Source organism: Belonocnema kinseyi, chromosome 2, assembly GCF_010883055.1.
Source record: "Belonocnema kinseyi isolate 2016_QV_RU_SX_M_011 chromosome 2, B_treatae_v1, whole genome shotgun sequence".
NCBI classification, from domain to species: domain Eukaryota; kingdom Metazoa; phylum Arthropoda; class Insecta; order Hymenoptera; family Cynipidae; genus Belonocnema; species Belonocnema kinseyi.
Genome location: NC_046658.1, coordinates 92,478,693 through 92,491,538, shown reverse-complemented (window position 1 = coordinate 92,491,538; position 12,846 = coordinate 92,478,693). Strand labels below are relative to the sequence as shown.

The following is a 12,846-nucleotide window of genomic DNA, read 5'->3' as shown; positions in this document are numbered from 1 at the left end:
AGAATTTATTTACAGGTTCATTTAATCATCCCCTGATTATTAAATCAAGAAAATCGATATTTTAAACGGGATAAAGTACCAGATATTTTTTATAATAACATTGATGAACAAAATCACTTTAAAATATGTACAGGTAAAGTTTTTTTAGCAGAATTTGCATAAGAATTTATTTTCAGGGTCGCCTAATCACTCCCTATTTATTAAAACCCAAGGAAAACGATAATTTAAAAGGCATAAAGTACTAGAGATTTTTTATAATAACATTGACGAACAAAGTCACTTTAAAATATGTACAGATAGCGTTTTTTAGCAGAATTTGCATAGGAATTTATTTTCAGGGTCGTCTAATCGCCCCCTAATTATTGAACCAGGGAAATGAATATTTTAAACTGAACAAAGCACCAGAGATTTTTTTATTAATTCATTATTGATTAAAACAGTTCACAAGGGAAGCAATAAGACAAGCTTGCAAGAAACTCTTCATCCTGCTAAAAAACGCTACCTGTACATGTTTTAAAGTGATTTTGTTCATCAATGTTATTATAAAAAATCTCTGGGACTTTATGCCTTTTAAATTATCGTTTTCCTTGGGTTTTAATAAATAGGGAGTGATTAGGCGACCCTGAAAATAAATTCTTATGCAAATTCTGCTAAAAAAACTCTACCTGTACATATTTTAAAGTGATTTTGTTCATCAATGTTATTATAAAAAATCTCTGGTACTTTATCCCGTTTAAAATATCGATTTTCTTGATTTAATAATCAGGGGATGATTAAATGAACCTGTAAATAAATTCTAATGCAAATCCTAATAAAACATTCTACCTGTATATATTTTAAAGTGATTCTGTTCATCAATGTTATGATAAGAAATATTTCTGGTACTTTATCCCATTTAAAATATCGATTTCCTTGGTTTAATAATTAGGGAATGATTAAATGACCCTGAAAATAAATTCCAATGCAAATCCTGATGAATAAGGTTACCTGCATATGTTTTAATGTGATTTTATAAGCCTGATCTTTGGTTATTTATTCCTTACGAAAAGTTAATTTCTCTACTTCTCTAAATAAGGGATGATTAAACAACCCCTTGACATGCACACTTCCTCTACTTATCTGAAAGTTATTTCATACCCTAGTAATTGAATAAAAAATACCTAGTGACTTTAGTTACTAAGAAATGATAATTTCCATACTTGGGTGTTTGAGGTATGAAAACACCCTTATATCATGGTGTATACCCCATAAATCGTTTATCTTTCTAGATCTTGGATATGACCCTTTTGTTTTGGTAGGAATGATAGTAAAAATGTGCAAGTTTGAACCAAACCCAGCTATTAGTTAAGGAGAAAAAAAACTTTTCACGAAATTCAGCATTTTTCTATTAAAATACATGTAAAAATTGAAACTTTGACAATTGTTTATAAAAAAACTGTCCATTTTTCTTACTTTTTTCCTTCGAATTATTGCTTTGCAGGTTCGAAAATTCAAAAAAAAATAATTTTTTTTTTCGAATTTTTCACCGGTGGCCATTTTACTGTAGGTGCGGGGTCCTTTGTCAGGATCATTTAAATTAAAAACTTTTAAAACTAACAATTTTTTAATTTGTAGTAATTGAAACTGGACTGAAAATCGAAGCACTCAAAATGGATTTTTTTTAACTTTTTAAATTGAAGCTTAAACAATTCTTAATTCCAAAATTTCTAAATTAAAATCTCAATATTTTAGATATGTAACATGGAAGCTTTAAACACTTTTCAACTAAACAATTTTAAATTAAGAAAAAATTATAACAATAATAAATTAACTGCAAGATTTTTGATAACAAAATATAAATCCACGTTATCATTTTCCATGGTCTAAATTCAAACTAATTTAGGGTGAAAATTCATCTTCGCTGATTAAATCCAACTACTTTTTATCTTTGATTAAATTTTTTTTTTGTTTAAATATAAACTAAACTGTTGTTAAAAATTCAACTCTTTGGTTGAAAGTTGAACTACTTTCTTAAAAGTTTACTGCTTTTGGTTAAAGATTCATAACTTTAGTTAAAAATTAGTTGTTCCTTTCTCGTTAAAAATGTAAGTATATTGTTGAAAATTCAAATGCTTTATAGAAAATTTGTCTTTTTGGGTTAAATTAATTACCTATCTCAATAAAAATGAAACTACACCATTTTTGGTTAATAATTGATCTTTTTATAGTTTAAAAATTCAAGTGTTTATTAAAAATTAAAAAAAAAGAAAATAATATGAACTAAATAATAATATGAATAAAATAATATTTGAACTAACAACACACGCATTATTATAAAATTCGGTAGAAAAATCGTCTTTTTCTGGTAAAAAATATATGTACTTGGTTGAAAATTCGTTTATTTATATTTTTTTTTTTTAGTTGAAAACTCAACTATTTGCTTGAAAGTTCATGTATTTTCTTTAAAGTTGTCTTTTTTGGTATAAAATTAATCGCCTTGGTTTAAAATGTATCTATTTTATAAAAAAAAAAATAATGTATTTTGTTAAAAAATTCGTCTTATTTAGTAGAAAATCAATTTTTTTTACTAAAAATGAATCTGTTTTAGTTGAAGATACAATTATTTTGATGGAAATTCGTATTTTTTGGTTAGATGCAAATGTTTAAAAAAAATTTCTTTAATTAAAATAAGTATTTTCTGGTTGAAGATGTAACAGTTTTGTAGATAATTAATCTCTGGTTTCAAAATTCAACAGTCTTGTAGAAAATTTGTTTTCCACTTGCTGAAAATTAATTTTTTAAACTGAAAACTTAACTATTTGGTGGAAATTTCCTACATTTTCATTAAAAATGGTCTTTTTTGGAAGAAAATTAATCACATTGATCTAAAATCTATCTATTTTGTAGAAAATATATGTACTTTGGTTAAAATTAACCGTTTTTAGTAGAAAATCTATTTAGTTGGTTAAGAATGCAACTAAATGACTGAAAATTAATCTGTTTTAGTTGACGATTCAAGTATTTTGTCAAAAATTCGTTGTTTTGGTTATCTCCAACTGTTTTTTTTTTTTATTTAAAATTCTAATATCTTTGTGTTTAAATATCAACTATTACATTTTTTGGCGAAAATTAGTATTTTTAGGTTGTAAATTCAACTGTGATGTAAAAATCTCGTCTCTTTGGTTTGAACATTTGACAGTCTTGCAAAAAAACTACTTTTTTTTATTGAAAATTAATTTTTCTTGATTAAAATTTAACTATTCAATTTTTGGTTAAAAATTCATGTACTTTCGTTAAAAATCGTATTTTTCATAAAAAAATTATTCCCCTTGATTTAAAATTAAGTTATTTGGTTGAAAATCAATTTTTTAAAATTAAAATGCAATCAAAATTAATCTTTTTCAGATGAGGATCTAAATATTTGATCAAAAATTCGTCTGTTTTGGCTATATTCATCTGTTTTTTATTGAAAATTATAATCTTTTTTTGTTAAAATATCAAATATTATATTTTTGGCCAAAAATCAGTATTTGCAGGTTGAAAATTCAACTGCCGTGTAAGAAATGGTTTTTATTATTACTGGAAATTAATTTTTTTTAACTGAAAATTTAACTATTCAATTTTTGTAGCAAATTTATCTTTTTAGTTCAAAATTCAAATAATTCGTTCATAATTCGTGTATTTTCTATTAAAAATTCAACTGTACTGTTGAAAATTGATATGTTTATTTTAGGATTGAAGTATTTAGTTGAAAATTTAAATATTTGGTTAAAAATTAATGTATTTTCTTTCAAAATTGTATTTTTTATAAACAATTGGTCCCCGTAATTAAAATTTAACTTGTTGGTAGAAATTAAGTGTATTCTGTTAACAATACGTATTTTTTGTAGAAAATTAATCTGGGTTTTAAGAGAAGATTCGAGTATTTTGTTTAAAATTCGTATTTTTTAAACATAATAAACTGTTTTATAAAAAAGTGATATAATTTCTCTCTCGAAATAGTAGCACAATAGACGGAGATCATTCAAAAAATGGTCTAGTGGCAACCCTGAATAGCGTACATGTCGAAGATGATAATTCCCAGTAAAGCGGTGTTGATGAAAAACCATGTTATACTGGTTTTGGCCTTGGTTTGAGTTTGTCGAAGATCCAAAGTTTGCTGCACTTGTGGTTTCGGAGTTAGAATCCTGAAAATGAGATTAATATTTCTCAACATTTTATTTTCAAATTGATTAGATTGTTTTTAAAAATAATCTGTTATGAAATAAAAATTTACAATCTATTGAACTCACACTCAGAGTAACTATGACATAGCGTTTCATGAACCAGCACAAGTTTAGATCAGAACGATCTAAACTCAAATTTGCTGATCTCGCTGTTAGTTCATCATCATTGTGCGAATTACATGCATTCTAAAAATTGTGCATATACATAGAACCAAAATTTATTTTTAGTAAAAAATTATACTTGGAAAGTTAGATCACGTTCAAAACTAGACACGGTAAACGTTAAAAAATAGAAGTATTATATCATAAAAAATGAGTGCCTATATATTTTTCTAGTCTGTATATTTTAAATTTAGTTTAATTAATCATTCGCCGCGTGGCTACGTGTACCGAAACTTCGGTGCGAATGACAGGATTTCTTCGGCTTTTCTGTGCGGATGGGAATTTGGAAAAGGGACTATTTGTACCCAATTTTCGGTAAAAATAGCCGGATTTTTTTCGAAACACACAGCCACTATTACAAAAATATTTAATACATCTTTTCTTCAAAATAAATTGAATTTTGAAAAAATATTTTTACATAAACGGACTTACCTTGCGTTAGGAGAAATACATTTCATTGGAGAATGGAAGTCACCCATTTTTAAGAAAACCCTTTAAAATGATCAAGCAACAAATAATTTACAAAAAAGAAACAAAAAGAATTAAACTTTTCGGCGTGTGAGCCGCAATTTTTAGGTTAGGTTTTCCATGCCCGCGTAATTTGCTCATTTTTCTACAAATATTCACTTTTCTGGCGAAAATTTTTTAAGTAAAGTTTAGAAAAAATTAATGAACTATTTGACAAGATTTACTTTCTAAATTTTTCTTAAAAACACTTAAATTAGACGTGTAAAGTAAAATTACTTCAGTCTCGTGGTGGTGACGCGTGACGGGCGTAAATGATCGCAAAATGATCGTTATTGGCGTCATGGCGGGGGGAATTACAAATGGTGGAAAAATTGGAAGGAAGGAAAATCTTTTCTGGATGCGAAATTGTAAATAATCAATTAAAAACGAAAAAGGTTCAAAGGTCTGAGAAATAATTAATTAAAGAACTTTATTTGCGCAGATTAATAACTGGATTCTTTAACTTGTCATTGTTCTATAATATAATTCGGGTCGTTTCTAACCTTAAATATCTTTGCCGAAGATTAATTTGCAGTGATTTTTTAGTAAAAATCATTTATACTACGTGTAGCAGTTTTTATAAACTATACCAATAAGGTAAGGAATTTAATTTATATCCTACTATTATTTTTTTTTTCGTTCACAAAAAATATTTGCTCTTATTCACTCCAAACAAAATTTGATACTATCTTATCTTTTATTATACAATATTCACAATTTAACTTTTAAATTTATAACTTTAACTTTCAAGGCTGTTTTTGTTGCTTGAAATTAATTTAATTAACTGAAATTTTAACTATTTCACTTTTTTAAATGATAATTGATTTTTTTTAGTTCAAAATTCAACTTTTAGCTAAAATTTTGTGTTTTTCAGTTGAAAATCGTCCTTATAGTTGAAAATAAGTCTATTTAGTTGACATTTAAACTCTTCTGTTTAAAATTCCTCTTTTTGCTTTAAAATTTATCATTTCAGTTGAAAAATTTTGTTTATTTTCGTGGGATATTATTTTTTTTTACTGAAAAGTTAACTATTCCATTTTGATTTAAACCTTTTTTTTAGCCCAAAATTCAACGATTTAATTGGTAATGTGTGTTTTTTAGTTTAAAATTGATGTATTCCGGTTAAATATTCATCATTCTAGTTGAAAATTCATCTTTTTGGTTGAAAATAAGACTATGTGGTTAAAAGTTAAACTCTTTTTGTCTAAATATTTTTTTATGATATGATTATTTGTCTACTAGTCTAAAATCAATATTTTTTAATACGAATTTTCATTTCCAATTTGTGAAAAAATTATATTTAAAAGATTTATTTGAAAATGAATTATTTGAATACTTTTAATTTGTTTTGCTTTTGGTGGAAAATTAATTTTTTTTTTGACTGAAAATGTAACTATTCGATTTTTAGTGGAAAGTTGATCTTTTGAATTGAAAAATCAACAATTTGGTTCGAAATTGGTGTTTTTTAGTTGGAAATTCATGTATTCCAGTTAAATATTCACAATTGCAGTTAAAAATTCTTAATTCTGGTTCAAAATTTGTTTTTTTTTTGGTTGAAAATAAATTTTTTAGATTAAAATTAAACTTCCATTTTTTTTTAATTTAATCTTTTTCAGTTTAAAATTCAACCATTTGGATGGAAATTGGTGTTTTTAGTTAATAATTCATGTTCACTATTTCATGTTTAGTTGCAGATTTATCTTTTTAGTTCAAAATTCAACAATTTGGTTCGAAGGAAAACAAGTTTTCAACCAAAATGGGAAATTCTCAACTACAATTATGAACATGTAAATGGAATACACGAATTTTCAAAAAAAAACTTCGAACCAAATTGTTGAATTTTGAATTAAAAAGTTCAAAAGTTACTGTAAATTTAACTGTTTCATCTACTCCAGTAAAATATTCATCGTTTTAGTTGCAGATTCATCTTTTTGTTTAAAAATAAGACTACTTGCTTGAAAGTTAAACTCTTTTGTTTAAAATTCATCTTTTCGCTTTAAAATTAATAATTACGGTTGAAAGTTTTCTTTTTCTTTTGGTGGAAAATTGACACTTTTTAGTTCAAATTTCAACTATTTGATTGAATTTTTTTTTAGTTTGAAATTCATGTATTCCAGTTAAATATTCATAATTTTAGTTGAAAATTCATCTTCTTTGTTAATTTTTTTTGGTAAAAACTTTTATTTTAACTTCAAATATTACTATTTCGGTTGTGGTTGAAAACTGATATTTTTTAGTTAAAAATTGAATATTTTAAAGCTAGGCAATATTTGAATAAGATCTGAGATTGAACTAAATCATTTTGCAAAATTAACTATAGGTCAGTTATTAGTACTGGAATTAAGGTTCAACTTTAGAATTCATTAATTAATTTATCATTTAAAAATTTTCAATTAAAAAAAACCACTTAGAAGTGAAGATTTTACATTAATTTTTTCAAAGAAATGGATTCTTAAAACTCCCGGCCATTTTTCGGATTTAAAAAAGTTGCATTTTTAACAAAATAATATGAAAGTGCTACCAAAAGAGACGAATTTTTAAATAAAAATGTCGAATTTTCAACAAGAGTTGAAATTTTTATCAAGAGAGATATTTCAGCCGATGAAGAAAAAAAATGTAATCCAAAATGTTGAATTTCGAAACCAAAAAAACTATCTTTGTACAAAATAGTAAATAGTTAAATTTTCAACAAAATAAATGAATAATCAACAAAATAGTTCAACTTTCGACCAAATAGTTGAATATTCTAGAAAAAAAATACGCATTTCTAACAAAAAAGTTAATTTTAAACTAAGCTGTGAAATTTTTATGTAAACAAATTGTTTTTTGATTTAAAAATATGAATTTTTACCAAAAAAATTAATAGTTGTTATTTCAACCAAGAAATATTTTAATTTAAAACCAAAGACAGATGAATTTAAATAAAAAATTGCATTTCTACCAAAAAATTGTTATCTTTAACAAGATGCATAGACATACATTTTATGATAAAAATTATAAATGTTCAACCAAAAACTAAACGAGTTTTCAGTAAAATAGATGGATATTCAACCAAAAAAATTAATTATAATTCAACTTTCGACTAAATGGTTGAATTTTCTAACAGATTCAGGAATTTTCGAGCTGAAGATACTATTAAAAAAAGTTAATTTTAAAACAAAGAGGTGAATTGTCAACGAATAAGTTAAAATTTTTGTTAACAAAAAATTAATTTCGAACCTAAAAAGATGAATTTTCAACAAAAAATGTAACATTTTCAAACAAATGCATGAACTTTCTACCAAAGAAGACGAATTTTCAACAAAATAAATTAATTTTCTACTAAAACTGACAACTTTTCATAGAAAAACGAATCTTCGGGTCAAAAATACGAATTTCCTAAAACACAATTGAATCGTGAACAAAACAGGTAATTTTCAGTCGAAACAGATTAATTTTTTTATCAAAAAAGATTAAATTTCTACAAAAGGAAATGAATTTTCAAGCGAAAAAGACGAGTGCTCAACAAAATAGTTAAATTTTCCACAATATAGTAACATTTTCAACAATATAGTAACAATTTCAACCAAGTGGATTAAAAAAAAATGTCAATAAAATACATGAATTTTCTGCTAAAAATGACCAATTTTCAAATAAAAACGAATTTTTGAACCGAACATATTAATTTTCTAAGAAACAATTAAATCGTCAACAAAAATTTAATTCTCAATCAAAAACAGGTTAATTTTTAACAAAATACATCAATTTTCTACTAAAAAAGACGATTTTTCAACAAAATGGATTAATTTTGTACTAAAACTGACAAATTTTCAAAGAAAAAGGAATTTTTCAGCCGAAAATAAGAATTTCCTAGAGAACAATTGAATCGTAAAAAAGAAGGTAATTTTCAGACGAAACAGATTAAATTTTTATCAAAAAAGATTAAATTTCTACAAAGGAAATTAATTTTCAAACGAAAAAGAGAATGATCAACAAAATAGTTAAATTTTCAATAATATAGTAATACTTTCAACCAAGTGGATTAAATTTCTAATAAAATTTTTTTTGTTTAAATACATGAATTTTCTGCTAAAAATGACCAATTTTCAAATAAAAAAGAATTTTCGAACAAAATAGATTAATTTTCTAAAAAAACTGACAAATTTTCAAAGAAAAATGAATTTTGCAGATCGTCTAAAAACAATTTTGGACAATTTAAATAGAAAAAGGAATTGAATTTTATAATTTCTAAGTCGAAGTGCTAAAAATGAAAGAATTGTTATTTGATTTGGAGAATCACGAAATTAAAATTATCTTAGATTAAAAACTTAAAGATATGACAATGTAAAAACGTTAGAAATTGTATATTTAAGATTCAAATTGTGGAAATTGGATAGTTTAAAATTAAGAGTAATTGAAATTGTATTCTTTATAATGAAAAGCGTTCAAAATAAACAATTAAAGATTGAAGACTTTTAAATTTGAATAATATGAATTCAAAGCGATTAAAATTTTACAATAAAACTGATTAGAAAAAGTTTTCTAAAATGAAAATGAAAACCTTAAAAAGGAACAAATTAAAAATTTAGTGTTGTTAATAAAAATTCAGAAATCTAAAACTGTAACCACTTCCAATTACCGAAAGTATCCTTTTACTGATGCATCAATTTCAGATAGATTAATTTTAATCTTTTTTCATTTTAAACTCAATTTTTAATCTTTTTTATTTCAAATCTTCCTTTAGAATTATCATTCATTCTAGAAATTTTTGAATATAAAATATTTTTCAATTTGAAATTACTTATTTGTTTAAATTTTCAACTAAGAATCGGAGAATTTTAAGATATTAAATATAAAATTAAAAATTAATATAAAGAATACAAAACAATATTGTTATGTTATGATTTGATTTTTTTTGAAAATGTACATTTTCATGCATTTCAACCGAATTTTTTTTTTTTATTTACATCCAAAATTATTAAATTCAAAACTAACTATCAAGGCCTTTAATATAAAATTTCGAAATGGTCCTAAAATTTTGAATATTTGAATTTGAAACAACACTATATTGAAATAAAAAATTCCAAACCTCCAAAAATCAATCTAAAAATATATTATTGTTTTTTTTTTTTACTAAAAGATGTAATTTTTCCAAATTAAGTCATTGTTATTTTCACCATTACAAATTGCAGAATTTTAAATAATGCGAGAAATATTGTAAACCTTTAAAGTTTAAAACTTTAAAAATTATATAATTTCTAGTTGGGAACTTTCTCTCGGGTTGGTGGCCACTCTGGTCAATCAAATTGTCAGGGTTTCAACAAAATTACACCCAAAAGACTACGTAATTTTAGCACGCCTTCTAAGCAAAATTAAAATTGTTTTTTGCAGATGAATCGAGGTTTATCTCTGATGCGCTCATTGGTAGCATCCAATCTCAGAGTAAAAAATTACAGTACACTTCCGCCAGAAGTTATAATTCACCTTGACAAGGACACTATCGTCTGTTGGCATCCGGAACAGCCTTTTCCCTACGAATGCACAAAGCCCTTACCCGAAAAAAAAGAGCCAGCTACAGCTTTGAAAGTAGGATACGGTGAATTTAACCAAGTTTTTAGGCAATCGACACCTGCAGCAATAGCAGAGGAACTCGCAAAAATCACCCAGACGACAAAGCACAGATGGTTTCCAAGGAGCAGAGACAAGAGGGCCAAAAAGACAAAACCCGACAGAAAATACTTGTAAATGAAAAATAAAAAAAAACCAGGTTATAGTACTTTCCTAAAAACTACTTCTTACAATTAATGTAGAGGATTTCGAATCAATAAATAAGTCCAATATCTTATAAAATGATTCCGTATACTTTCATTTTTTATCAAGTCGTCATTTCAAGTCCCTGATATAATATATAACTTTTTCAGTCTTTATAATTTATTTACACTTTTGCTAAGAAGTAAAATCACCAGTCTTTGTACCATATTTTCTCCATAGTTTGAATTGCACATACAGGGTGTCTAATCAAACCCTGGGAAAAAATTCCCTGACAATTCCAGATTTTTTTCCAGGTATTGTTTTTCAAAGTACGGAGCCGTTCAGGTATATCGCATTTTTTTAAAACAATCCAGTCGAAGCATGAACACAATTTCATAAGTTTATTATAAATAATGGTTTATTTTAAAGTTTTTTTATATATATGAATGTGTAAAAATAGTATTGTTAATATGTAAAATTAAATAACTGTTTTTTATTCTTTGAAAAAGTAACTGTGATTCAATTAATATGAATTTGAATACCAATAAAAAAATTGTATACTATCTTTCTACACTTAAAATTCAATTAAATTTTCAGTTAAAAAAGTTCATTATCAACCAAGAAAAACAAACATTTTCAAGAAAATAGTTAAATTATCAGCTAATATGATGAATCTTCAACAGAAATATTTGCATTTTAAACAAATACACAACTTTTCAACTAAGGAAGATGAATTTTCGACAAAAAATTGAAAAGTCAAATTATCAGCTGAAAATATTTATTTTCAACCCTCCTACAAAAAGAAAGACATTTTCAACAAATTAGTTCAAGTTTCAACTAGGATAATCACATTTACAGTAGAAAAACTTAATTTTCCACTCACAAAAAAAAATAACAATTTTTCAAAGAATAGATAAATTTGCAACCAAAAAGAAGAATTTTCAATTAGATTGAAAAAGTTTAGATTAAAAAAGAAAAATTCCAAAAAGATTAATTCTCAGCGAAAAATATAATAGTTGATATTTCAACCAAAAAAGATCTTAATTTAAAATAAAGCAGTTGAATTTAACAACAAAAAACGAATATTTAACAAAGAAATATTTTACAGTGGAGACAAAGACATTTTTTTCAACAAACTTAATTTTTTTAAGTAAAAAAGAAATTTCAACCCCGAGAAAATTAATTTCGTACCAAGAAGGATGAATTTTCAACTAAAAAGATTAATTTTCAACCAAAAATTTAATAGTTAAAAGATACATTTTCAACGAAAAATTGAATTGTTAAATTGTCTGTTAAAAATTCTTGATCAGCCACGATGAAAACGAATTTTGAACAAAATGGTTAAATTTTTAACAGAAGTGATGAATTTTCAACCAAAAATGTGAATTATCAACTAAGAAGATAAATTTTTAACCAAAAATTCAATAGTTAAATTTTCGGTTCAATAAATTATTTATCAGCCAAGATGACAAAGAGTTTTCAGCAAAATGGTTAAATTTTTAACTGAAGTGATGAATTTTCAACAAAAAATGTGAATTTTCAACTAAAAAGATGAATTTTCAACCAAAAATGAAAGTTAAATTTTCTGTTAAAGAATTTATTTATCAGCCAAGATAAAAAATAATTTTTAACAGAATTTCTACATTTTTAACCAAAGTGATGAATTTTCAACTGGCAAAAGAAATTTCTGACAGAAATGGTTACTTTTTAAACAAAATGCATGCATTTTTATCTAAAGGAGATAAATTCTCAGCCAAAAAGAAAATACTTCCATTTTCAGTTTAAAAAATTAAATTATAACAACAAAAAAACAAACAAAAAACGAATTTTCAACAAAATAGTTACATTTGAAACCAAAGTGATACATTTTAAATGAAACTGATTAAACTTTAAATAGAAAAATTAATTTTTACGAACTAGTTCATCTTTCAACCAAGCAGATAATTTGTCAATCAAAAAAGATCTTAATATTAAATTTAAAAAAAAAAAGATGAATTTTAAAGCAAAACATTGAATTTTTAACAAAATAAACGAAATTTTAAGCAATCATTTAAAATTTTCATTTAAAAATATAAATTCTCGATTAAAAAATAGAATAATTAAATTTTCACTTAAAAAAAATCATTTTCATAGAAACAGATGCAAATTTCAATTAAAATAGTATAATTTTTAATGAAAGAGATTAATTTGCAACTACAGTTATGAATATTTCATAAAACAGTTGAATTTTCAACCAAAAAAT

At 24.7% G+C, this 12,846-nt stretch overlaps 2 protein-coding genes across 2 annotated transcripts in view; one reads left to right on the top strand and one right to left on the bottom strand.

Annotated features, from left to right (window-relative positions):
* LOC117167258 (transmembrane protein 209) overlaps positions 1 to 5,153 on the bottom strand; it is a 28,430-nt gene extending 23,277 nt beyond the window's left edge. Inside the window, exons 1-2 of the mRNA XM_033352063.1 lie at positions 4,800 to 5,153; positions 4,041 to 4,166 (exon numbers count right to left, since the gene is read on the bottom strand). Of these exons, the coding sequence (XP_033207954.1) occupies positions 4,041 to 4,166; positions 4,800 to 4,846 (173 nt within the window). The 5' untranslated portion in view covers positions 4,847 to 5,153. The remainder of the gene's footprint in view (positions 1 to 4,040; positions 4,167 to 4,799) is intronic.
* Positions 5,154 to 5,161: 8 nt separating this feature from the next.
* LOC117167259 (39S ribosomal protein L42, mitochondrial) lies at positions 5,162 to 10,703 on the top strand. The gene is made up of 2 exons (XM_033352064.1): positions 5,162 to 5,471; positions 10,245 to 10,703. Exon 2 carries the CDS (start codon positions 10,245 to 10,247, stop codon positions 10,596 to 10,598), a length of 354 nt encoding a protein of 117 aa, XP_033207955.1. The 5' UTR covers positions 5,162 to 5,471; the 3' UTR covers positions 10,599 to 10,703.
* The last annotated feature ends 2,143 nt before the right edge of the window (positions 10,704 to 12,846 follow it).